Source organism: Natrix helvetica (genome assembly GCF_964273705.1).
Source record: "Natrix helvetica genome assembly, chromosome: 1".
In the NCBI taxonomy this organism is placed as follows: Eukaryota; Metazoa; Chordata; class Lepidosauria; order Squamata; family Natricidae; genus Natrix; species Natrix helvetica.
In genome coordinates, this window is record NC_138548.1 from 97,942,910 (window position 1) to 97,970,813 (window position 27,904).

General features: G+C 38.6%; 1 protein-coding gene across 2 annotated transcripts in view; it reads left to right on the forward strand.

Moving 5' to 3' along the window:
- Positions 1 to 27,904, forward strand: part of ELP4 (elongator acetyltransferase complex subunit 4) — a 149,049-nt gene that overhangs the window by 84,492 nt on the left and 36,653 nt on the right. The window contains exons 8-10 of one of the 2 annotated variants that reach the window (XM_081934074.1): positions 978 to 1,086; positions 4,489 to 4,595; positions 9,366 to 9,834. In XM_081934074.1, the coding sequence (XP_081790200.1) occupies positions 978 to 1,086; positions 4,489 to 4,595; positions 9,366 to 9,395 (246 nt within the window). In that variant the 3' untranslated portion in view covers positions 9,396 to 9,834. Of the gene's footprint in view, positions 1 to 977; positions 1,087 to 4,488; positions 4,596 to 9,365; positions 9,835 to 27,904 lie in introns of those variants that run through there. The other variant, XM_081934073.1, reaches the window with a different exon arrangement.

Consider the following 27,904-nt stretch of genomic DNA (forward strand, 5'->3'; position numbering starts at 1 on the left):
CTTATTTTGGGGGGAGGGCTTACATTTTTGCCCACCAAAAAAATGTCGCATGGCCTTATTATCAGGACATGTCGTATGTTCAGGGAAATTAGTATTATCACAGGTTGTACATTATCACAGATTCTATCCGCAATTTACAGAACATATTTGTGTATTTGGATCTAAGGGAATCAAAATCTGTTTCTTATTTTCCTTACCGCATTTGCATTATCTTACTGCATTTTGTATATTGTGAGCTGCCCAATGTTGCTTTGGAATTAGGCAATGTTGAAATCAAATCAGATAAATAGATAAGGCATTTTGCTTTCCATATTGTAAATTCCCATATCAAGTATCCAGTCCAAATCTGTGTGTCCAAAAAGTACTTAAAATAAACTTCAAAATTTTATAAAAACTATTGTTTGGGAATATTCTATACTGGAATGGGGAAGAACAAACTTATCCACATAGTTTATCACTCAAATTTCAATGACCTAAAGGTATTAATTGCCTATTTTGCTTCAGTTTGTCACAGAAAAAACAAAGATCTACATTTTTTCATAATATTATTAAAAATTACAATTACAGCATTAAAATCCTTTCATGGAATAGGCTGCTGTATAAATTAGATTAATAAATAAATAAATTAAAACAAACTAAAATCATATTTTGCTAAGGAGTGAAGACAGTTCATCCATTGCTGTAAAATTTGTTAATCCAAAGATGCCTCATAGCTGAAATGCAGTTAACAAACAATCTCCAAAAGTGATTGGTTTGGAGCACTTGTGGGCAATCTCAAGTCCTCTCCTTGTCCAGAGAGAAATTACAAAGAACCTGTCTGCTTACTGGCTCTTCATTGCAGCAATCATTGGCTCTATTTTTAGCAGATTCATATTCAGTTTGCCATTTCTTCCCCAGAAGTTCAAAGGTCTACGTTTTTTGAATTTTAATTGCCTTTTAATCATCTAGGTTGTGTATTTTGTTCCCATGTCTTACAGAATAAAGCAATTATGGAACGTGTTACCCACTTGTCTGATACAGTAATTGGGCTTGAATCATTTATCGGGTCTGAGAGAGAAACCAATCCATTATACAAGGATTATCATGGTGAGTTGTATCCTTGGCAATACCACTATTCCACCTCCCTCAAAAAGCCTTTTTAAAGTGTTTTAAGGGCATTTATTCTCCAATTGGAATATTTCCTAAAGTAGTATTGGATTTCTTTTTTTAAAAAAATCACTTCTTAGTTAATCTTAGTTCATCTTGCAAACTAAACATTACACTATTTTTTACTACAATGCATTAAGTTTTCTAAGGAAACATGGCAACTCCTTACATGTTGTCAAGCTGTATTACCAAGGCATGACTCAGTCAGATGTACATCTCAAGAAACAGCCTTTGAGAAATTTGTATGCAAGGAAGCTTTGGCAATCATTTGACCAGTGAGCTAAAATTATTAAATCAATATTTTGATTTTCCAAGTTATAAGTAGAGGAAATGCAGAAGAGTTATATATTTCACTGGGTAGGCAGATAAATGATATAGCACAAAGGCGAGTTTAATTTCTGATTATTTCAAATTATTGATTTTAAGTTACGTTTATCAGAATATCAGAAGTATGAACATGACTATAAATGTATCTCTGTTATAAACATTTAGCTTCTCCATTGTTTTAATGGTTTATAATTGAAAGTCTATTTTTTTAAAAAAACAGAGTTAATTTTACAAATATTTGTAAACATACATAGAACCTAATTTTAGATGGTTTTTTTAAAAGACAGTGCAAGTTTATTGATAAAAATTACTTCCAACTAATCTGGGCTGACATTTTGCTAGATACACCTCTTTCAGATTTGAAACTGAACTCGGCAACAGATGTTAAGTGCTTATATACTGCCTATGTTCAGAGGAGCAGAATGTCCCCAACTAATCAGTTACTGTCATGTAGATGGCAGCTGATATCATTCTCCCTGTTTAAATTATTCTGTTTTTAATAATTTTTTATTGCTTCTAATAATTTTGAGGGAAATCGCATCATTATACCACAGTTGCTGTTTTTCAGATCTGTTTTGAAAGTTAGTCCTTGTAATTGACGCTTAGGCATTGAAATTAATTTCATTTTATGGAAATGTCTAATCAAAAGGTTTAGATTCAAATCTGAATACTCAGTAAATACTGTAAGAAAGCAGATATGTAATTAATTATACATTACATAAGAATATCCATTTGGATGTATAGATGTCCATAATTTACTTCAGCATAGACTCTACTTGTCATATAGAGGAAGATAACCTTTTGAAATACACTCCCTTAAATAAGATACAAAATAAATAAACCACTAAAAAGATATTTTTTACTTGCAGAGATCTACGGTACTTCATATTTAATATTCTGTAAAATATATAAGAAAATCTATGTCTTTATATTTTTATAGTTTTCTCTAAAATTGTCTTCTTTCTTAATAGTTCTATTTTTCTATATATTTTTCTAACAAGTTTATTTTAAATATTTGAATAATTCTGCACCCAATTAAAAATTTGTATTTCTACAGTATTCTCATAAAGAGAAAACATTTAACTATTGATTTTTTACTTGTTTTGCATGTATAGCTTATCCATTTACACTGTACAATTTTGAACAGTATCATGATGCTTATTCCTCCAGCATTTTACTGAACAAAATTGAAAGACTTCTGAAGAGTTTCAGAACCAGTTTCTGTCCTAGTGTGCCTACCCTATACACACTGAGCAAGTCCTTCAAGAATATATAGCCCTCACTTACAAATATTTTTTAATATTTATTTCTAAAATACAATTTGTTAGTCAATTGTATTACAAAAATTGTAATACAATTTTGTCCATGTAAAGTTCAGTATATTTAATAACAAGTAAGCAAGTTCAACAAGAAAATCCTGATTTTTTGAAAAATAAAATATGGATATTGATTCATTGGTGAGAAGTAACAGAGAACACAGATAATCTTTAGTAAATAGGAATATTGGAAGTGTATGACACTGAAGAATATATGTTATGTTATTGTGTTAATCATATCCGTGCTTCTCACATACCTTTGCTATATTATAATAATTATTGTATTGAAGAAAAGTTTAAAATGCATAAATAAGACAATTGTATCTTTTGCAAATGTTTTCTTTGCCTCCATTATCTCCCAATCTAAAGTGTAAGCATTTTTTAAAGCTAAAATGTATTTTGTTATGAGAGTCACAGTTACCCAGAAAATACCAGTGAGTGACCTAGCTTAATGCTAGTGATGTTCAAATATACAAGGCTACATTCATATTGGGACTGTTAATTTTACTGAAGTAATTATGACCTACTTTCAAGCAATAGGCCCAGTCTAGTTATAATGGTCATTCAAGTGAAAACAATGGACTATTTTCTTGGTTTTATTTTGTCTTAAGACTTAGTAAATACCAAATCAAGCCACATATATTTAAACCTATATATTATTTTTGCATTATGTTTTGCAAAAATGTAGTTTTCTTACAGTTAAGAAAAATGCAGATTATTGCTTTTTCCACATTATTTTGAAACTATGTAATATTCGTTCAATAGTGTTCTGCCTTTTTATATTAAAGCATATTTATCAATTTCTCTCTAAAATATTGAAACTTAATGTATCTTTAAATACTTTTCATGTTGGAAAGATTGTCTGTTTTAATCTCGAACGATTTGATAAAACACCATTTGAATTGCAAAAATGCAATATTTATTCTTTGAAAATAAGATATAACAAACTTTACTGTTGTCTCTCATAAAATATTGTTGTGGAAAAAGACCAGTTATTGAAAGTCCATATTAAGCTTCCTAGAGTCCGTCCAGCATCCTTGTCAAAAGAAATCAGCTTGAGATTCAACTGACAGAATGCAGAGCTTGCAGTGTGCCTAGTATTGTTATAAAATTCCAACATACTCAACGGATGTCTTGCTTGCAGAAAATAATGTGCATTGTATTTATAACGTGGTTAAAATTTATCCAACAGCACGTTTTAATATTCTGGTTTTCAAACAAGTTTTAAAAAATAGTTATCATGGTACAAAACAAAATACTTTTCATTACAGCTTCAGTGGTTATCAGTAACCTATGAGCTTTGCTTTGCTGGCTGCTTACTGGTGCATTTAATAAAATAAAGATCACTCAGTGGTGCCGTGGGCAGCATGCAAGGTGATAGCCATATTTGCTTACTGTAAATACAAGAGAAAATCACACACAAACCGGCTGTAGTTTTGACAAGTATTAAGATCCCTCTTTACATCTGTACCTTTGTACCAAAGTGCAATTAGTTTTCCTCACACAAGGATTTCTGTTTATTTTATTCTGCTTGATTACTTTTGTATAATCGTATCGCTTGCTTCATTGCTTCTGGTCGTAAGCTCCAGTTTAAAAGGGGGAGGACGAGTGTGTGTAAATATACTGGATTTTTTTGATATAAGACTTTAATTTAGGCATTTGGATAGCATCATTTTCTTAATATTTTCTTTTCCATAAGGTTTGGTTCACATACACCAGATTCCTCGGCTTAATAGCTTGATCTGTGATGTATCAAACACAAAGGACCTGGCTTTTAAATTGAAAAGGAAGCTGTTTGCTATTGAGGTAAGACTATGGAATACTGTTTGAAAGATGGAATGTATTAAATGTTTAACCATGAATGTTTAAAAAGTAGGCCACAACCTGCAGTAACAAAGTATGACATACATATTTCTAAAGATGTCAGAAGCATATTTAATTAAATGTTAATGATTTGCTCTTAGCTGTGTTGTTAAGTGGGAAAGTGCCTAGATGTTATTACTCCAGTTAGGATGTTAATGTGCAATACTGTCTAAAATTGAGCATGGCATGAGGGATAAATGTCTTTCTCATTATTCAGAAACAATTTCCTTTGCATTACTGGAATCACCTTTAACTCTTCCATGTCATTTTAAATATAGGATCATTTACATTAATGTTCTTAAGTAAATTTTCTACCAAATTTAAACATTCCCCCCCCCCTGACCTTCTATGCAGACAGTCTACACAGAAAGTTATAATGCAAAAGATTATTTCATTTTAGTCTTGCTAAAGAGCAGACCACTATTAGGCAGACATCAATTAGGGTTGATGTATTTATTAACCAAGTAGATCCAGAAGCTGAAAACAAAAGTTGCTTTGGGAGTGAAGGAATCCTCGCCAGTACAGTCTCTGCAGGTTTTAGACAAAGGCATAAAACAGTTAAGCAGCCCTGACAAATCATTTAGTTTAATCTCTTTCAAGTGAAAAGCTGTTAAGCAGGCCACTTGCCTTAACTGCTTGAACCCATAAAAGGAAGAATTACCACCAATATATTAGCATATTTTTAACTTCATCACCAAATGATGGTCAATGTGGCTTGGCACTGCTTTGGTGTTTGGGATTTCACCCTTAAGTGACCACTTTGGCCCTTATTTGACCCTCTGCCCTCTTTAGCTAGCCACTTGATAAGGTAACCTAAGGATTCTCTTCCAATGCCCCTCCTCCACATCTCTCTCACTGTCTCTTCACAATTGTGTGTTGCAATAACCTATAAATTGTTGAAAGGAGCCCATCAAGTGACAAATTAAAGTGCCCTCCTCCTAATAATGGTAATCAATGTCCTTAATCATCTAGCCCTATTGAAAGCAGTTAATAGTTAATCAAGGAGCCAAATTTTCTACCAGGATATCTCTGCATCAGTATTTCAAGTTTCTCAATTTGAAGAAATGTTGGCTTCAGAAGCTACTGGAAGGCAAAAGTTTTTCTTTAAAGACTTTGTGATCCCTCTGTGTAATTGTGAGTTTTCAGAAAAGAATACATCTAATGACATAAAGCACTGTATTAGTACAATCCATTTTAACATTACTTCATTGTATCAAGAAAAGCTATTCTTCTTTTCAATCAGTTGAATAAAGGAGTTTAGTATTCATGCAAGATTTTAAAATTCAGAAAAGGTGAATTATTTTCATTGACACAGAAAACAGACAATATGTTCCTGCTGTAATAAATTCCCATTTATTGTACTTTGAGTTGGGGGGGAAATCCCCTTGCAATATAGACAGATCAGAACATTAACTCTGTTAGCAAAATCTCTATACTATTTCCTGTTGTTATAATTTTCAAATGAAATAGTTCACAATAATAAAAAATAAAGTAGCCAAAAGGGATGAAAAGTAATTTGATTTCTTTTAAGGAAAAAGTACTACAGAAGCACACATGATTTTTTAACAATAATTTCAGTCCACCCTGTAAAGACTGTGTTCGTTACAAATTGCTTCCTGTCTAAAAAGAGAATATTGCTTCCTAATTCATCAGGTTTTTTGCATTTACCATCTTGCCCTACACTGCTAATCTTCTGCTTTTGCTTTTAAATTATAATACCATTCTGAAGAAACTAAGCAAAGGAAAATATGCACTGACAAAACAGTCGATTAGATTATTATTAAAGTTAATAATAAAAACAGGAAAAATCAAAATCATTTTTAAAATAGATAACTATGAAACCGAATGAATTATGTATCTCAAGGCAGACTTGTTAAATAGGTGCCTAACACATTGAAAGAATATAGAAAGTTACATAAAACATTCTTCAAACAAATCTTGAATGTAGGATTGACAGTTTTCAAAAAGAATGTCCAATATATTTATAATCATTTTGTTACATCCGTGTGTGTGTGTATGTGTGTTTCAAAACAACATTAGAGAAATACTGATAAAGCATAATTTGAAATCAGAACAATTTCATCTATTTTTTATCACATATCTGTTGATTTTCTTTAGCTTACAAGTTTTGCAAGGGGAATTCCTTCACAATTCCTTTTTGTTGGATCATTAGCACTGGTTATTAACAGATTTTTCTTTTCTAACTAATATTTTATATGTTAAATACATGAATATTTACATTTTAAAAATCTAGCTAAATCTAACCAAAAAGTACTTTTGATATTTATCTATAGTGTATACATTCTGAGCAACATATAGAGCTTGGACATTAAACAGTAATAAATCAATATTTATTTGTTATAATTTATACAAGGTATTAATTATCTTTAGCACAATAACTGTGTATAGTGAAACATTTACCTAACATTTCATTACCTGCTCTTTCATTGCATGTTTTAAAATCTTAGAGAAACTATTAAGTGCCTGTCTTTTCAAAAAGGCTCATAGTTTTGAAGTTACGTTGTCTAATCCTATTTCTTCCTACTTTGGAATCTTAATTAGAAGGAGATAAAGACCATCATTTGACTAAATTATTGTCTTGAATCTGTAGCAAAAAGTATAATCCGCAATTGGGCCAATTAGTGTACCCCATCGTTAGCTATGCTGAAAAAAGCAGCTAGATTAGATCTGACACCAGCCTAGTTCCCACTGTTGTTTTGCCAGGTAGGATGGTCAGACTTCAAAGAGCTTGAGGCATCAGCAGGGCAAGGTTTGAAGGCCAGCTTAGGTCCGGTTGTTAATCTCTCTGTAAAAACCACAGCAGCCATCACACAAAACAAGCTTATACAACATAATCATGCGGTATTAAAGTTGGGTTGAGTCATGCCAATTTGCCTTTGATTTTCTGATGATTGAATAAAAGATGGCTACATGACTAGACATATTCCCAAAATTTACTGATTAGATAAGTTCCTCAAACATTTAAAATATTTTTTAAAATTTTTCAGTTAAGTATATGCCATGCTATTTATTCTGACAAACCTTTCTGACAGGAAAGTACATGGAAAGTACATATAAAGTAAAAAAGTACATATAAAGTAAAAAAGAAAAGCTAATGATATTATATTGTGCTTATTATTATTTTCTAATTAAAGATTGGGTTACATGCTTTTCACTGATATCATTACATAACTGCTCTTTTTTCTGCATTTTGATATGTTAAAAATTTGCAGAAACAGTGATATATTTCTATTCAGAGAAACCCAGTGTTACTGTAATATTATTACAAATGATTAAAAATAGTGACATAATGCCTTTCCCTTTGACAATTTTAGGTGTATGTATTTTTCTATTTATTTGTTCAGCCCCTGAGGTTTGAGTAGCAGGGCATCAAGGCGAGATTGAAAAGTTGAGAAACATCCTGAAGGAGTCAGTTGCAGATAACCCACTCCAAAAGATTCCTGTGCAGACATATTTATACATTTATAGGAGAGGGGCAGTTAAAATAGTACAAACTATATAGTGTAGTGCTACATTTTACAAAAGGCAGACCAGGTATAGATAGATGCTAAAGCAACTTGATCTTCTCACTGTGTTACATGTTTGTATCAGCTGAAGTAGGAGGCCAAGTGAAGAATTCAGTGGTATCCCTAACATAGCCTTTCCATGAAAAGTAAAATGTAACTTAGACTCAAGATTTCTCATATCAGCTATATAATTTATCTGTCTTTTCTCCAGTTGACATTGCATCAGAAATCATGATGAACAACTTTTACAATTCCTTCATGTATGAGTTTATGGCATTATTTACATTCTTTTGTTCAAATTTTGACCATGCTTATGCATAAAGAAATGTTCTAATTATTAATGAAAGCATTTGACCAACCTAAATTGGATCCTGCAATAATCTAATTATTTATGCCTATACTTTGCAATTTTGCCCACTTTGCCAACCAGCCTTGGATTTAAGATACATAAATGCTATATATTTATGAATCTTATTCAATTTTAAGTTAGTCAGTGACAGATTTTTTGTTTATCACTTAAGGAAGAAGTTACATTTTATGGAGAAATGAATTTTTCCTCTCCATTTTTAAAAATATTTTGTGGACTGTTAATATCCATAGTATATTTTTTCACTCTCCTTCACTTCTTCATTTAGTAACAGAAATGTTGTCGTAAGTTGAGGATTCCCTGTGTTTATTTCTGTCTAAGATCCATTTTACCCTGTATACAAAGACTCAAAATAATGTACAAAGTTGAAAAATATCAAATATAAATTCCTAGACTAAAATAATGCTTTTATTTTTTCAACCATTTGTGTATATTGAAGATTCATGAAAAGAAGTCATGCAATATACTGTATACATGTAAGTGAATACAGAGAGTAGGATGTTGGAGAAGAGAAATTCCACCTTTGCCAAGAAGAAGCATCTTTTATTTTATTTTATTTTTTGGAGTAGAAGGAAGGAAATAATCTGTTCCTGTCCCTTTCATAGAGAAAGATGCTCATGAGATATCATAGAATGATTGCTCCCGGCATTCTTCTTTCCCAAAAGAGACAGAGCTACTTCCCCTTGTCTTCCTCTGGTCAAAGAAAGAAGTGGTTTTTTTTTTTTCTTTCAAAGGCAGGCAGAGAACAAACTTCTCCGTTGTTTTTTCCCTATAAAGTGAATGTCAATCATTCTGTGAATCTTGTTCCCATTCCTCTAGTTTGGTGTCGTAGTTAAGGAATCTGGCTAGAAACCAGGAGACTCTGCATTCTAGTTCCTCCTCAGGCTCAGAGCCAGCTGGGTGACCTTGGGCTCACTTAGCCCTAAGAAGGAGGCAATAGCAAACCACACTGGAAAAAAATCTTGCCAAGAAAACTTCAGAGATTTATCCAGGCAGTTTCTAAGAATTGGACACAATTGAACGGAAGAAATATAACGAACTCTACATTCAAATCCTTTCACTTTGCATGAGTAAGACTATTTTAATGTTCTTCAGTTGTCACTGTTCACCCACTTTTAAAATGGAATTGTATGTGCCAAATGAATTTTATATGAGAGGAGAAAAACTTGGGCCATCCCAAACAAGCTTTTATAATAGGAACTCTGGGCAATTTCTGACCAACAACAAAGCTCAGTTGTTAAAAAAAAAGTGGAACTAATACAGAAAGAAAGAAAAATCTACTTATGCAATAATATAGACTTATATAATTGGAGAACTAAACATTTGTTCTGAATAAGCCTAAAAGTGTGAATGTTTAGAATGTAGCAAATGACTATTGTGAGTTACACTTATTAATTTGACAACCATATATATTTTTTCTGTACTGTTACAGACTTGTTGTTGTTGTTGTATATTTTTAAGATGTATGCTACTTGGTGACTTGTTGAGATGAGCAGCTGCAGAAATTAAATAAATAAATCAGACTGAATTGTGATGACACTAAAAGACTCCAACCTAAAAGAATTACAAAATAATTAATGTTTAATTTTTTATTTGGATAAATATATAAGCATCGCTTAAGTTTTTGCTTATATATATTGTTGTCAGGGTCTTCATGTTGTACATGTACCATACATGCATGCATACTTACTCATTGGAGCTATGCGATTGGTGCTTTCATATGTTATATATAAAATTATACAGGTATAATATGAGTTCACCCAACTTTCTTGAGCAATAAAAACTACTGGGTTCAGATGATGTTCATTCTCATTAATTCCATCTTCTAGCAAGTTCAGTTTTCTTTTGCTCTGTATAGTATACTTCATTAAATTGTTTTGTCAGATGCTGTCAAGCCAACCTACCATTGTTAAATATAATCAGACTAAATCAATTTGTCATCAACCTTTCTAGGAAAAGAAGCAGAATATGAATGAAATCAAGGATTTGAATTCAGTATCATAAAAAAAATTCCCTATAAAATTTGAAAAACATTATTTCAAACATTTGGTCCCTATTTTTTGAGAAGGAAAATTTGGCCACCATAGACATTCCTAAGAAGGAATGGTTTCCACCTATTCAGAAGGACTCTCCAGACCTGCACCAAAATATTTGCTTGTGTTTGTGTACCCCTCCCCCCAGCCTCCAAGCTGTTTTAAGAAAATGGATATTTTGGGAAGGAAGGATATTTGAGGGATGGGGAAACTGGAGTGAATGAGCTGTTAAGGAATCATATGGGCAGTTTCCTTTGCTGCAGGTCATATAATCTATTTTTGGTACTAGAATAAATACTTAGATGTATATTTCATTTTACAAACCTGGTTTTTTTGGCAGTCAATAATGAAATACATGTCTCATGCTTCAAAGCAATTTGCCAAATGAAGTCTGTAGTTATAGTAGTGCCTCTGCTGACAACCCCTTAGTTTTTTGGCACGGCATGGCAGTGTCCCCTTAGCATCTGGAAGATTGATCCCATGCTGAGCAGCCTAGATAGATGGGATTTGTCTGTTGTTTTTGTGGGGGATTTTTTTTAAAGCTTTTTCTATATAATCCTTTTTTTATACAGTAGCCCAGCTGGTGAAAATTAGTAGGACCTTTATCCTTCAACCAGAGCTTGTTTGGAAAATGGGCTAGAAAAAGTAATTTTCTCATTGGCTAGTTAAACCCAGGACATTAAAGAGGGATCCTTGACTAAGGTTTAACTAAGTAAAACATCAGCAAAAGAGGCCTGCGTCATTTTTACCCTCCATTTTCTACAAACTGGAAATAGTTCTATGAAGAAGTAACAAGGGATATAACAATATCCAAAACAAAGGCCTAGTCCTCCTCTCTATAAGTAAACACTGGACATGTGCTGAAGTCAAATTTTTATGAAAGCAGATAATTAAAAAAATAGTTCACTGAAGTTGATTAGTTTTTATTTGGGATAATGTGAGTGTGATTATTCCTTCCTTCCATCCATTCATCTATCCATCCATTTATTGAAATTTCTTCCCCCAATAAATATATTTTTAGTACCTAAATATTGGAATATATTTATTTTTTAAAAGGGATTTTTTTTAACAAAACCTTCACCATTTGTGCGACAGCATAATTGCTTAGCCCCCTTTTGTATTAGGATTGGTACAAGGTTTGTTAAATACTGTGCTACTGGCTTTGGGAAGGGAGGATCCTTTTTAGAAAGATTAAGAATTCCCCGCTAAATAGACTAGTATCAGGAGACTCGACTGTTGGCAGCTATTTTGTATTTAGGAACTCTTAGGAGAAGCCTGTTAATGGGATTTTTAAAATTATCTCCTCCCACAGGTATATACCCATTCTTCATGGGCTAACAATGAATACTAGATACTGATTTTCCTGGAGTTTTGTTAGATATTTATTTTTTAATGTACTATTATTTGAGGATAGAATCCTGTATTATAGATCCATGAACTAAGCTAATCATAAGATTCAGCAGAATCCATATAGATAGGCTGATACCATTAAAAAAACACTGGCAAAACAGGTAACTATTCAGTTAGCTAAGATGAGGTGAAATCATGAACAGGACATATGGCAACGTAGGAGAGGATCTTGAAATTTTTAACATATTATATTGTTCCATTCATTCTCCCTTGCTTCCAAGAAGCTTGGGGGCAGGCCATTAGAGCATTGTCCTCCATCCAGTTTTCAATTGCCAGTTGAACAGTTTTCAGAAGAGAGATAGGAATTACAGTAACATTATTATCCTTGAAGGGCATTGTAACATTAAGAAATTTGTATTTCTTGGATTCTTTTTCTTCTTCTGTTCTTTGCTCTTTGATTTCTTGCCTTTTTGGATTGGAAACTGGAAGACAGATCACTGAAAGAAAAACAAAATTTGTCTTTTTTTTTCAGTCATTGATAAGTCACTCTATAAGCTATTCTATTTTAAGAGCAGCATATAAATGCCTTAAACAAATTGGTTTATTAATCAGATAAATTAGTCATACTTAACAGGATTCCAGGTGATCTTTGACCAATTAACCTATGACATATTTCCTGCAGGTTTTTTCCTCCCTGCCTGATGATAATTCCAGCACATTGCTATAGTGAATGTGCTCTTCTCCATTCCAAATAAACTTCCATGAAGGTGTTTCTTCTTTTCATTATGAAAAATAACTGGCCAGTATTTTATATACTAGTGTAGTATAATGGTTCATACATTAGTTTTTTTTTATACCAGCCCTATTGCCAGTCAGCCAACAAGATAGTAAATTGGATACCTGTCTCAATCTATTGATTTATAAACTCCAGCAGACTTTTTAGAAGAAAATAATCCCTCTTTTATCTATACCTAAAAATACCACCTATAATGTAGGTTTGGCACAGGCCAAGACCAAGAATTCAATAAACAAACAACAAATCCAAAAAATGCTTTTCAGTGATTGTACCAGTTATTTAGCATTCTAGTCGTAGTTATAGAAGGTAAGTTTTGTTTTTAAAAAAATATGGTGTCATATTGTCATACTTCTCTAGACTCTTTCAATAAGTTCACTAAAGATCAGCGTCCCATTCTTTGTGGTATCTGTGTATGCAAAAGACCCTGTGTGGAATTTAGGCACAGGTAGTCCTCGAGTTATCACCACAATTGAAACAATTTCTGTTGCTAAGCAAGGTGGTTGTTAAATGACTTGCGCTTGGGTTTATGACCTTGCTATGATTGTTAAGTGAATCACCATGGTTGTTAAATGAATCATGTGGTCATGAGGCAAATTTGTTTTCCCTGTTGACTTTGCTTGTTGGAAGCTGACTGGGAAGGTTACAAATGGTGATCACATGAACTGCACTGCAATTGTCATAAATGCATGCCTGATAAGAAGAGCCCATGTTTTGATCATGTAATGCTGGTGATGCTGTGATGAGCTTAAGTGTGAGAAATGGTTGTAAGTCACTTTTTTTAGTGGTGGTGTAACATCAAACAGTCACTAAATGAATGGTTGTAAGTCAAAGGACTACCTGTACATAAAGTAATCATTTAGAAGAAATGTATTCTTCTCCTCTGATTCCTTTAATAATATACATAGAACAGAGAATAAATTACTACCTGGTTCAATGAAACCTTTGAGAGAATACATGCTTTATAAAATAAATAATTTCTACAGGAATAGGAAACCACTCAAAAATGAACAGATGGAACAATGAATAGTGACAAGTTACTATGGATTGGTTTGGGGCGGGGAGTTGGGTTTTGTTTTGTTTTTTGTTTGGTGGTGTCAAAACTCTAATAGATGTTTAATTTCAGGAAATTAGAGCATCAGCAATTTGGCCTTCGGCTAGTTTTCAAATGTAGTAGGTAATTATCTAGAACACGGCTGCCAAACTTGTGGTCTGCAGCCAGTATGCTCCATGCACTGGCCACACCCATGTCTGGTTTAGTAAAGGGGGGAAAGTTGCAATATGTCATGTGGCCCCACTGTGATGACACAAGTTTCACACCCCTGATCTAGAACAACCAAAGGGGGGGAAATTTCAAAAATATATAGGCAATTAATTAGAAACAGGAGATCTACCTCTAGATTTAAAGGAAAGCTTGGGATGCTGATCTTGGTAAACCAATACAAGAGACAATTGGCAAGCATGGAAATCAGGTGCATGTATCTGAGCTCCATTGTTCAACAAATTATACATTGTTGACACTTGACTCCAATTATACTGGCACATACTATATGTCTTAATTATTTTTCCAAATGTTAGATTATCCAAAAAAGGGCATTTCTTTTCATTTGAGGCAATAAAGCTATACACTTTCGGTATTAAGTTTTGGGGGCAGAAAGCATCATTATTATACAAAGAATTGAATGTTCTTCAGGGTAAGGCTTATTGCACATTTATGGTGCTAATCCCAATATTAAAAAATAATCAACTTATCAGCTACTTAATTTTAGCAGCTAAAATAATTGCCCAACATTGGAAAATATTACACAATTTAACAATTGAAATATGAATTAATAGGGCCTCTTCAATTGCCACATTAGGAAAGATAACTGGTAAAATTAAAATAATAAAATACATTATCAAATTTGGACAGACTTTATATTTTATCTCAATCACAATATATCACACTGTCTCATAACATAGTCTTTAGGTTTAGATTAGGTTCCTAATGTTACTAATCTAATTTTTGTATATATTTCCAGTTATAAAGTGTGTGGTGTTCAATACATTTAAATATACTCTTTCTGAATATGCATATTTGTCGAGAGTTGAAATGAATTGGTTGGGGGAAGGGAGGGGAAAAACAGAGATACCCTCAGTCCAATCTAGATTTTATACTCAAAATGTCATGCTGAATTAGGGCAGGGATAGGATTTTTTTTAATTTAATAATTTATGTTAAATAATTTACTGTTTTTTTACACATAAGATGCTAAAAAGCATCAGTGCTTTTTGAAACTTCTAAATAAAAAAATCAATTGGTGAAAATATTTGATGCATGAACCAAAAATATCAACACACAATTCTCCTTGTCCCTGGCAGCCAACATTTATTAACAAATAAACAATTAGTAAATTGCTATCCTTTGATGGCACTCAAAATCTGCTTACAATGGTGATTGCTTCTGTCTGCCTGAGGGTAATTCTTTCCCATTTTATTTGGTCAGTCTGTCAACATGTTTGTTTTTTTAAAAAAATCATCTTTTAATTGTGCTCAAGTGCCTGTCCAATGGTATAGTTTTTTTAAAAAATACTGATGTTGAAATATGCATACAGTAAAATCTTTTTTTTAAATGTTGTACATACTAATTTTTAAAAGCCAATAATGATTTCCCAGGCTTTTTGTAGGCAATTTTTATCATTCTGTTGGTCCTCAGAATCTACTGATTTTCCTGTACACCGCTTGGAGAGTCCAAGCAATGGGTTAATTCAGTCTGCTTGCCCTTAGGACTGAGGAACTATTTTTCCTTAAGCCACACCTCCTCCTGGTGTGCTCAATCCCCCAGAATTCTTCCTCAGTCAGCCCGTTTGGACGTATTTAGTTAGAGCTCTGAGCTAAATTGATCCTTTTTTTGGCTTGGACTCTCTAATTGCGTTAAAATTTTTTCTCTAATATTCCCCAACCTCGTGAGACGTTTCTCTCTTCAATTCTGCGACTTTCTTCAGTAGAATCTGCACTTGAAGGCCAGGAGGTAAGCTGGAAGGTGGTGGGGGGTGCCCCTCAGCCGATCCTCTTGGGACGGCTTCGGAGGCCTGCCGCTTGTCGTTAAAACGGCGCGGCTGCAGCGGCGAGGTTCCTAAGTCCCCAGGCCCCTCGTTTGTTATTTTCGTCGAAGTTTTTTCGCTCCCCGGCCTGCTAGAGGACCTCTGCCGCAGGGAGGAGTGGGCGATCGTCGCCATTGCGAGGCGCGTTCGCCCCTCGCTCTCCCTTAGCCCCACGCTGTTGCGGCGGCCATTTTTAGGCGCGAAAATAGCGCGCCCAGCCATGGCCGCCATTTTGCATCAGCCTCGTTGTCAGGAGGCCGCTGGAGGTGGCAGGGCCTAGCAAGGGTTTCTCGGGCTAGGATCGCCACCTTCGCCATTTGTCTATTTTTGCGAGCGGCGCTGGTTCCTGTGCCATTCCAACGGTCATCATACCGGCTCAGGGAGGAGGCCTTAAGTAAGCGCAGGCCTGAAGTTTTTTTCTATAGTCATTCTCCTCCCTGCTTCTCCTGCGGAGCCTTGCACCTCGGTGCAGGCCCCAATCCTACCCCTGGGCCTCCGACTGGTGTGAAACATGGGATGATTTCATAGTATTGATTCGATCAATTGTATATATGGCAATTTTAACAATCATTTCGTTTTGTTTCCCATTACAGCACCCAGTCTATATCTATCCTTCTGCCTTATCATAGCCTTGCTCCATCTTGTGTGGTCATTGACTATGGACCTGCCCAGTCCTCCCGATTCCCAAGACGCTAGGCCGAGCCTCTCGCAGGCCCCTAGCAAGGGTTCCTCCTCTTCGGGGAGTGGGGGTGCGGGCAAGAGTGGTGGGGGTAGCTCTGGGAAACAGCGTTCCAGAACCCCTTCGGTAGCTGAGGCCAAGGATGCTGAAAGGCGCCAGCGGGCCCTTGACAAGCAATTCGAGAAGGCCAGACGCCAGGCAGACAGGGTGCAGTCCCTTTCAGGAGCCCCTCCCTCCCGGGAAGATCTCCAGTCTGTCCTCGCCGAGGAGGTGGAATCCCAGGACCTATCCCCTAATAGGTCTTTTGCAGAGCCGGCTTCCCCGGTCCCTTCTTGGGCCTGTGAACAGGTTCCTCCCCCTGGGGATGCTAGCATAGACGATATGCAGGGTGAGGCTTCACCCCCCCTAGAAGAGGGCTTGGATCCCGATTCTGACTCTGAGGAGTTATCGCCCCGCATGCAGGAGCTAATGGCCCGCGCCATTGCCAAGGGCATCACGGAGGCCATGAAATTCAAAAGCCCTACTGCAGCGGCCCCTAGGGGTCCCAAAACCGATCAGGCAGCTCCGCCCCCAAGCAAGCGTGCTCGCCATCCTTCCCTGGAATCCTCGGTGGTCAGCGAGGCCTCTGCCATTGAGGACCCTGACCCGGAGGTGCTAGGCCTCTCGGACGACGAGGACCTTCCCCCCGAAGCGCCCGCCTTTGCGGGTCTCTTCAAGCCCAGCCTTTTTAAATCGGTCCTTCACAAGGTCAAGGCTGCCACCAGGGTGGGGATCAAGCCCAAGCCGACCGCGCCGGCGGATGATGCCCCTCCGGCTAATCCCAATGCGGTCATGTTTGATGTGCCAGCGCCCCAGCAAGAGCTGGTTCCGGTCCCGGGGCTGTTCCTCGACTTAATCCAGCGCCAGTGGGCTCAGCCAGCCACGCAATCCTCTCCCAGTGGGGTAGATAGGAAGCTTTATACTATGGAGCCAGTGTTGGAGGACCTTCTGGCCCTTCCCACTGTCGACCCGCCCATCGCTGCGCTCACTTCCAACTCCTCGCTACCGGCCGACCTCCTGGAAGGCCTTAAGGCGGAGGACAAGAAGGCGGAAAAGGCGTGCCACAAGACCCATCTGGCGGCTGCCTGGGCCATCAGGGCCTCTTCTTCCGCTTCCTTTTTTAATAGGGCCTCTGTGATCTGGCTGCGCGAGCTCCTAAATAAGCTCCCGGCGGGAGACATACGTCTCCACCAGGACGTGTCAAAAATAATCGCGGCCTCCCAGTATGCCGCTGACGCGTCCCTCAATGCCACCAAATTTGCCTCCAGGGCCCTCGGTTCTAACATAACTTCCCGTCGACTGATCTGGCTCCGACATTGGCAAGCGGACCAGAAAAACAAATGGAAACTGGCTTCCGCCCCCTTTAAGGGGTCCAAATTGTTTGGCGAGTCCCTGGATCCTCTCCTCATTGAGTCCAAGGACAAGAGGAAGATCCTACCTTCTCTAAATAAAAAACAGGAACGTAAGGCCGCTCCCTACTCTAGGAGGCAGTCCTTTCGTGCCTCCGAGCCTTCCACCTCTGCCTCTTCCTTCTCTCCCTCTAATAGGTCCTTCGGCCAGCAGGGCGACAGGTCCCAAGACAGAGCGCCTTTTCGGGACAGAGGCAGGCAGCAGTTCGGCTTCCGCAAGTATAACCGCGGTGGGGCCTCCAACAGGCCGTTCCGTAAGTCAAAGTGACTGCCAGGGCTTGGCGCCCATCGGGGGTCGCCTCCAGCTGTTCGCCTCCCATTGGGCCCAGAACACCGAGGATGCTTGGGTTCTGCAGACAGTCAGGGAAGGCCTCTCCCTGGAATTCCTGTCCCTTCCCCCTCGGACCTTCATCCGGTGTCCTGTCCCGTCCTGCCCCCAAAAGAGGCAGCGTATGGACCAGGAAGTCCGTCATCTCCTAGACATCAGGGCCGTGGAACCAGTTCCCCAAGGCGAAGAGGGGAGGGGGTTTTACTCCATCCTCTTCCTGGTGCCAAAGAACTCGGGGGGGTGGAGAGCCATCTTGGACCTCAAGAACCTCAACAGGCATATCGCCTACCGGAGGTTCAAGATGCAGTCTCTGCAGTCCATTCTGGCGGGGATTCGACAGGGAGATCTTCTCACATCTATAGATATCAAAGAGGCATACCTCCACATCCCCATCCGTCCTCAGCACAGGAAGTTCCTGCGCTTCTATTATGCGGGTCGCCACTTCCAGTACAAAGCTCTTCCATTCGGCCTCTCGTCCGCTCCTCGGACGTTTACCAAAGTGCTGGCTGTAGTGGCGGCTCAGCTAAGACGCAGGCCCATAAGGCTCCAGTGCTACCTGGACGACATCCTGATCCAGTCGTCGTCCAGGCAGCAGGCCCTTCGGGATCTCCAAACCACTATGAGATCCCTCAGAAATCACGGCTTCACTCTAAACATAGAGAAGAGCCATCTCACTCCAACCAACAGACTTGTACACCTGGGGGCGGTGATAGATACCAACTTGTGCAGGGTTTTCCTTTCCCGAGACAGGTTGAACGGTCTAAGGTCCATGACCCACAAGGTGTTGAGCTTGAGGCAGGCTCCAGTGGTCCTTCTGTCGCAGCTGCTGGGAAAAATGATCTCCTGCATTTCCATCGTGCCGTGGGCCCGCCTGCATTCCAGGTCTCTTCAGTGGCTGCTGCTGCCGCACCAGAGGGCATCCAGGAGCAACTCTACCAGGCCGATTCGAGTTCCCCCGGACGTGAAGAGGTCTCTCCGCTGGTGGGTGTCTCCGGCCATCCTCAAGGGCCACCTATTCAAGGAGCCCGAGAGGTTGATCATCACCACAGACGCCAGCCTCTCCGGCTGGGGAGCCCACATGGGGTCCCTGGTTGTTCAGGGCAAGTGGTCCCAAGTGGAAACCAGCTACAGCATCAACCTGCTGGAACTGAGAGCTGCTCGCCTGGCCCTGCGCCATTTCAGCCGGTCCATCCATCGTCAACATGTGCTTCTGATGACGGACAATGTGGCCACCAAGGCCCACATCAACCGCCAGGGCGGCACCAGATCCAGAGCACTGATGAGAGAGGCGGAGTCCCTGGGACGCTGGGCGGAGCGCCATCTGGAATCCCTTCGCTCCGACCATATCTCCGGAGTGGACAACACACAGGCCGACTGGCTGAGCAGGACGACCATAGATCCTGCGGAGTGGAAACTGGAGCCTCGCCTGTTCCACCAGATGTCCGACAGATTCGGGACTCCGGCCGTAGACCTGTTTGCGTCCAGGGACAACAAGCAGCTCGACCGCTTCTACTCCCGGTTCTTCACCCCGGGGGCGGAGGGGACAGACGCTCTGCGTTGCAAGTGGCCCCGCGAGCTACTGTATGCCTTCCCTCCCCTGCCTCTCCTTCCTCAACTCATCTCCAAAGTCATCGCAGAGGGAGCAGAGGTCCTTCTCGTGGCCCCGCATTGGCCCCGCAGGTCGTGGTTCGCCGACCTTGTCCACCTGTCGGTGTCTCCTCCGTGGCGCATTCCTCCGGACCAGATCTCCCTCAGCCAGGGGGCCGTGATTCACCCAGAGCCCCAGTGGCTCCAGTTGGCCGTCTGGCACTTGAGGGGGACCAACTGAAAGGCCAAGGCCTGTCGGAGGAGGTAGTGAGCACCATTCAGGCGGCGAGACGCCCTTCAACCACTAGGATTTATGATGCGTCCTGGGCCGCCTTCGCCAAGTGGTGTGAGGAGCTGCTCATCGAGCCGACGACCGCGCCTGTTCCCAGAGTGCTTGACTTCCTTCAAGCGGGACTCAACAAGGGCCTGGCCCCGAACACCCTTCGACGCCAAGTGGCGGCTTTGTCTACTGTCTGGTCGGGCGACCACCTTTTGCCTCTCAGCAAAATCCCGAAGGTGCGTCTTTTCCTCAAGGGCGCCTCTAATCTTCGCCCTCCCACCGTTCATCGCTACCCTACTTGGCAGCTGTCCGTGGTCCTGCGGGCCCTATCTGGCCCTCCATTCGAGCCTCTACGCACTACTTCTCTTCGTTTCCTGACGCTGAAGACGGCCTTCTTGATTGCCATCACGTCAGCTCGCCGGATTTCGGAGCTGGGGGCTCTCTCTGTTCGCCAGGACCTGTGCGTCATCCACCCTGACAGGGTCATTTTGAGGCTGGACCCGACCTTTACCCCCAAAGTAAACTCATGGTTCCATAGAGCGCAAGACATTGTGTTGCCGAATTTTTGTCCTCATCCGTCGCATCCCAGAGAGCGATCCTGGCACAATCTTGATGTCAGGAGGGCCCTGAAGGTCTACATCGCTCGTACTGCGGAATTCAGGAAGTCAGAGGCTCTTTTCCTCTCCTTCCAGCCCGGTTCCCTAGGGAAGAAGGTCACTTCCTCCACAATTGGCAGGTGGCTTCGCGCTTGCATTGCGACTGCCTAAGAAAGTCAATCCAAGGCCGTCCCGCGCGGCATCACTGCACACTCCACACGAAGTGCTGCTACTTCAGCGGCCTGGGCCACCCAGGCCTCGATCCTGGACATCTGCAGGGCCGCTACGTGGTCCTCTCCTTCTCCATTTGTGCGACACTATAAACTGGACATTTTCGCCTCGGCTGAGGCGTCTTTCGGCAGGCGTGTGCTCCAGGCGGTTGTGTCAGAGACCGAATCCCGGGAGCCTTCTTCTGCCCACCCAGATGGACAATAACTTTGGTATGTCCCATTGCTTGGACTCTCCAAGCGGTGTACAGGAAAATGACCATTGGCTTACCTGAAGGGTCCTTTTCTGTACACCGCGGGAGAGTCCAACCCACCCTGGCTCTCAAGGCCGGGATTCGGATTCCTCGTGTCAACATTACATCATCTTGGACGCTTCGCTCCGTCCGCACGAACTGACTCCTTCTAAGAATTCTGGGGGATTGAGCACACCAGGAGGAGGTGTGGCTTAAGGAAAAATAGTTCCTCAGTCCTAAGGGCAAGCAGACTGAATTAACCCATTGCTTGGACTCTCCCGCGGTGTACAGAAAAGGACCCTTCAGGTAAGCCAATGGTCATTTACTGTAAAACACTTCAAAATACTTTAATTACCTTGTTAAGTGAAAGTATATGATGGCTTTGTGTCCTGCTCCCCATTTGCTCTCCCAATTTTTATACACAAAGTGTAGCAGTTGAATCTTAGATTAATCGTGGTTAAGCCTAGTAATAAATGTGTCTACTGATACATCTATAAGAAGCAAAGTAGTTTAGAGAATGGAAGATGAGTTACATAGTGAATACAGCTTTCCTCCTCAACAGAGAAAACTATTTGGCAAACTGCCACTGTTGTATGTCCAATAATTGTTTTTGAGACAACTGCCTCAACCCTGTCAAAAGTGTGTTTGTGTGTCTGTGTCTGTGTAATATGCATGTTTTGATTTATACTCAATTCTTACACTTCTGATGGAAATTATTTTTGTGTGAAACTGCTTTCTGAAGTTAAGCCTGTGAACCCACTCCAGACAACTTGAGCAGTGTGTTGCTTCTACATGTTCGGGGGGGGGGGGTATGCACAAACGTGCACAAGCATGTGTCTGTCCTGTGTTGGCAATCTCCCAATCACTAGGGAATCATGAAAAATTCTCATCTGAACTATTGAACTCCATAATATATAACATAATATAGAGGGTATTATTAATAGAAAATACAATTCTATAGTCTAGCTACTGAATCAAATATCAACTTACTTCTATGTGGGTATTTATTTATTAAATTTGTTTGCCACCCATCTTGTCACAAGGAGTCTGGGCAGCTTGTTGTTCCCAATAGGGACAAGCTGCCTCTTCTCCTTTTCTCATTATAACCCTTTTGTCTATTTAATTTGGATACCTCGTTTTGAAGAGACTACTAGTAGATAATATTCCAATAATTGAAACACACACATTCATTCAAAATGCTGGCTTTATATATAGGAAAATAGGAGGCAGGTTGATTAGGTATGTTCACCACTTTGTGTGTGTGTGCAATAAAAATGTAATAATGATATTATTGTAGATGTTTGAAATATTTAGTGAACAGCATACTTCTTTTACTTTACGCCATTCTAATTAATTTTTACTTTTCCAGAAAATAATTGCCCATATTATTTAAGAAAAGTAAGGATCTCTAGGAATCTCTATATTACATATAACCTGCTAGTAATATAGAAGTAGTTCTATCATATGCAAATAAAACTAGCTATTCCTGTTTCCGATTTCATTTAATACATTGTTCTGTATGATTTTTATGATAAACAGATTATTCTTTGAACAAGAATTAGAAATAGAGCTGCCAGGAAGAACCTTTGGTGTTAATGTAGTTCCCGCCTCATGTTTTATAAGAGATTTCATGGTTCCATTGTGAAGAGTGGATGATTTAAAACGTGTTACTAAGATAAACTTTCCCATTGTCCTTAATGAGTATGGGTAATACTGAGTGACAAGTGCATTAGGAATGACACAGAAAGAGCTGTTAGATTTGTCAGAGCATATAACTTCAGGCTATGAAACCTGATGGCTTTTTCTGGGAGTATATTTTTGTTGATGGACCAACCTGGTAATTATTCACCTAGTTTTTTTGTTTCTTGCAGCTAGAACACTTGATGATTTTTGTGAAGAATACATAGAAATTACAGCTCACAAGAAAAAAATTACCTTGATAATCAAGCCAAAATATTCAATATCAACTAAATTTGTTAAATGAAATGACTTCCGTAAATCTTTCCTTAATGAAAAATATCTATGCTATTGTCAATTTCACTACAAGTTCTACTTTTTTACAAATAAACTTATTTAAAATATATGCTTTTCCAGTAAAGTTTAAGAATTGAGATGCTAATATATAGAAATTACAGTGACTTTTTTTTAAAAAATCACATTTCCTTATATAGAACACCAAGCAATTAATTATATATTACAACTTGAATTTAATTGAATATGAATTGTCCAAAGTTGGTCACTTCCTTGCCTTGATTCTTCTTGTTTGATTGCCAACCAAACTTTGCTTCCGTATACTTTCTTGACGTTAATAATGACTGAATTCATGTTTATTTTCATGCAAAATTTCCCAAGCTGAACATTGAGGTTGGACTATTATGGCCAACTATCATGATTGCATACAACTAATCTGCCTCAACCAAACTACCCAGTGATTCAAAGTACATTTGACAATTCACTTCTCTTTGGTATGCCTGAAATGAAGATAGGATAGGCCATCTCCAAAATGATATAGCACTTTTTCCATGTTTGGCAGGATCTAACTATTTAAATCAAGAGAGTTTCAAGTATATAGATAGAAGCAGGAGCACTGTATTTTAACTTCCCCATGGTTTTCTTACATAGTATTCATTTATTTTATTTAATCCATCAATCAATCAATCAAACACACATACATACATTCCTACATATCTGCCCATTTCACCAGAAGTAACTCTGGGCAGTATATAAGTAACAGATAAAACAATAATATATAAGCAATCATTATAGAAACAATCTTAAAATGTAAATGATCATTATCAAAATATTATTAAACTGTAAAGTATACAAAACCACAAAATGGAGAGAGTAAGTATATCAAGCACAATGACCACAATAGCTGAGCCTTCTTTAAATGTTGCTAGTTTCCTGGCACCCTCCCAAGCCTAACGACATAGCTAGATCATTAGCTATGTCATTTATGTACTTCCTAAAAATGAACAGGGATGGAGTCAACCTAACTTGAGTGGAGGGGAATCTTCTATAAGGTGGCAATGAAGACTCATCTCCTGGGACTCACAAAACATCAACCCCTCACGTATGTGTATGCAGCATGTGAGATACAGTAGGATGGGATAATGTAAGTGGGAAGAGGTGTTCCCTCAGCTAACCCACTCTCATGTCATGAAGAGCTTTAAAGGTCAAAACCTGCATCTTGAATTGCACCTGGAAACAAACTGGCAGCCAATACAGCTTGCGGAGCACACGTAACTGCCAGCACCATTTCATTTTACATAAGTTGAAGCTTCAAGGGCAACCCCATGTAGAGTGCATTACAATAGTGCAATATGGAGGAGACTAGGGCATAAGTGACTGTAAGTAGAGCCTCCCAATCCAAGAATGAGTAAAACTGGTGCACAACATAACATAGTCCTAGAATCATCAGGCCCTAAACTGAAGCCACTTAGTCGTGCCACATATCCCCAATCCCCTGAGCCAATCCAGAAGAATATCATGGTATCATACATGGAATCATAGTATTCAAATCCATCAAGAGGTCAACTAGGATAAGAATAGATGAACAATAATTCCAATCCCACACCAGAGATCATCCAAAAAACCGATCAAAGCCATTTCCATCCTGTACCGAGATCTGAATCCTAACTGGAAAGGATCCACGTATCCACCTTAATTTTTAGTATTTTTAATGTAGCAATTTTATATATGCCCATATGTTCATGCTATCAGGATCTTTTTATGAGAACTGACATAGTAAAATATGATATCAAAATAAGATATTCACTGTATGATATATTTTCATATTCTTACACTCTTATAAATAATTTATAAGTAATTTATAAATAGCTACATTTATATAAAAGAACATAGCTTATTTATAAATATGTTCTCTTATGTAGGTGAAATTTTATTACGTGGGAACACTCTTTCAGCATTAAGTAAAGACACATCTTAATCCAGCATTTGTTCTTACTCTGCCCAGCCAGACACCACTGCTTGCAAACAGGAGATTTCTCCTCAGTTCTAAGTTGCTTCTCTCCTTGATTAGTTTCCATCCATTGCTTCTTGTTCTGCCCTCAGGTGCTTTGGAGAATAGTTTGACTCCCTCTTCTTTGTGGCAACCCCTGAGACATTGGAACACTGCTATCATGTCTCCCCTAGTCCTTCTTTTCATTAAACTAGACATACCCAGTTCCTGCAACTGTTCCTCAGATGTTTTAGTCTCCAGTCCCCTAATCATCTTTGTTGCTCTTCCCTACACTCTTTCTAGAGTCTCCACATCTTTTTTACATTGTGGCGACCAAAACTGAATGCAGTATTCCAAGTGTGGCCTTACCAAGGCATTATAAAGTGGTATTAACAAGTCACGTGATCTTGATTCTATCCCTCTGTTTATGCAGCCTAGGACTGTGTTGGCTTTTTTGGCAGCTGCTGCACACTGCTGACTCATATTTAAATGGTTGTCCACTAGGATTACAAGATCCCTCTCACAGTTACTACTATTGATCAAGGTACCACCTATACTGTACCTGTGCATTTTGTTTTTCTTGCCCAAATGTAGAACCTTACTTTTTTCACCATTGAATTTCATTTTGTTAGATAGTGCCCAATGTTCAAATTTGTCAGGAGTGACTGTAGTTTGTCAAGATTCTTCTGTATATTAAGCCTATCTTCTGGACTGTTGGCTATTCCTGCCATTTTGGTGTCATCTGCAAATTTGATGAGTTCCCCATTTATCCCCTCATCCAGATCATTGATGAAGATGTTGAAGACTACTGGGCCTAAAACAGAGCTTTGGGGTACTCCACTGCATACCACCCTCCATGTAGATGCAGTTCCATTGAGGACTACACGTTGAGTGTGGTTGGTCAGCCAGTTACGAATCTATCTGGTGGTGATGCTGTCTAACCCACATTTTTCTACTTTATCTAGTAGTAGGTTATGGTCTACTTTATCAAATGCCTTGCTGAGGTCCAAGTAACTTATATCCATGGCATTCCTCTGGTCCACTAATTTTGTCACTTTGTCGAAGAATGCAATAAGATTAGTTTGGCATGATCTGTTTTTGACAAACCCATTTTGGCTATTACTTTGTTTACTTCTAGGTGTTTTCTAATTCGTTGCTTGATTATCTTTTCCAGAATCTTCCCTGGTATTGAGGTCAGGCTGATCGGTCTATAGTTTCCTGGATCTATTTTTTTTTCCTTTTTTGAAGATGGGAACCACATCAGCTCTTTTCCAGTCCTCTGGCAGTTCCCCAGTGCTCTATGATCTCTGAAAGATATAGTTCAGTGGTTCTGATACCTTGTCTCAGAATTTTTAGGTAATGTTTAGTCTTAAAACAAATAGCCTCTGATAGTTCTGTCCTCCAAGAATGTATCTAATTTCCTCGTAAAGTTATCCTAGTTAATAGCCATCATCATATCTTGTTAATTCCATAGGTTAATTTTGTGCCAATTACTCCTCTTACAGTTTTGGTAAATTTCAGTTGAGGTATGTGAACAGGGAACAGTGTTAATAGCCTCACCATTAAAGGAAAATGTTTGATAAAGAAAACATTTCAAAGTTATGCTATTTTTACTGTAATGTGGCAGTGATTGGAAAGCATAACATTTGATATTTTACTTTTCTTTTCTTAAATGTTGTTAGCAGCATTGCAAATTAATTAATTTAATAAATAGTAAAACCAAACACTAGGAAGCTACAGACAATGGAAAGAGAAGATGGAGTTTTGGTTAAGCAGGAAAGATTTTTTTTTATTGCAAATTATCTCTTACTTCCCTACTAACACGAAAAATAGCTTTGGTATATTCTTTCTCAGAGATCAAATGAAGTTAATTCAGCCTCACATATAGCACATTGTACAATCTAATGTTGATATGACCAGAATATAGATACACTGCATAATGTAGTAAAACAATGCTGACTTAGTCTGTGCTAAAGCAATGGGAGAAATAAGTATTCTTCACAGTTAGTACTATCGTCACAAAATATTGCTCCAAATGGGGTTTCTTTCATGCTTTATCCATACATCCCAAGATTTCTTCCACTTGCTCTCAAACTGTTATCCTTTCTGTTTCATTGCACTAATGAAGATTTAATTCTGTGAAAAGATCAGTCAAGGCTTTAACAGTGTTGCCAACAAAGAATCCAAGAAAATCCCCCAATGCAAGTAACCATTCTAATCCATTAGGTATCTTGGAGGTGATCTATTTTAACCACTTTAGCACCCCTGCAGAGATTCATGACAGCAACAAAAATAAACCTGCCTAGAAAGTAAGCTGTCCTTGACAGTGGAGTTTACATAGCTCCACTCTTAGATCAACAACTTTACTAGAACAGAACATTGAAAGTGCACAGATAAATCAATGTGCCTATGTGGTTGATGTATAATTTGTTATTGATTTCTGTTGTTCTTGGTTGCCATTATGTGTTTTTATATATCATTGTTTATCTGTTGTGAGTTCTAACCTTATATGACCAGTACTATAAACCATTTTTTTAAAATAAATAAACAATAATATTTTTTCTTCAATTTTATCTCTGTTTACCATTATAACAGCCTTTGGGTGTTACTTCTATGCACTGCTGAGTAATGCTTACTTCTAACCTGTAGTATTATAATAGACCTGTATCAAGTGGCAATTTTACTTTGGCAAGACCTTTCCATTGTGGAATGACATGATTTTATTTATTTATTTGTAAAATTTATATGCCACTAATCTCAC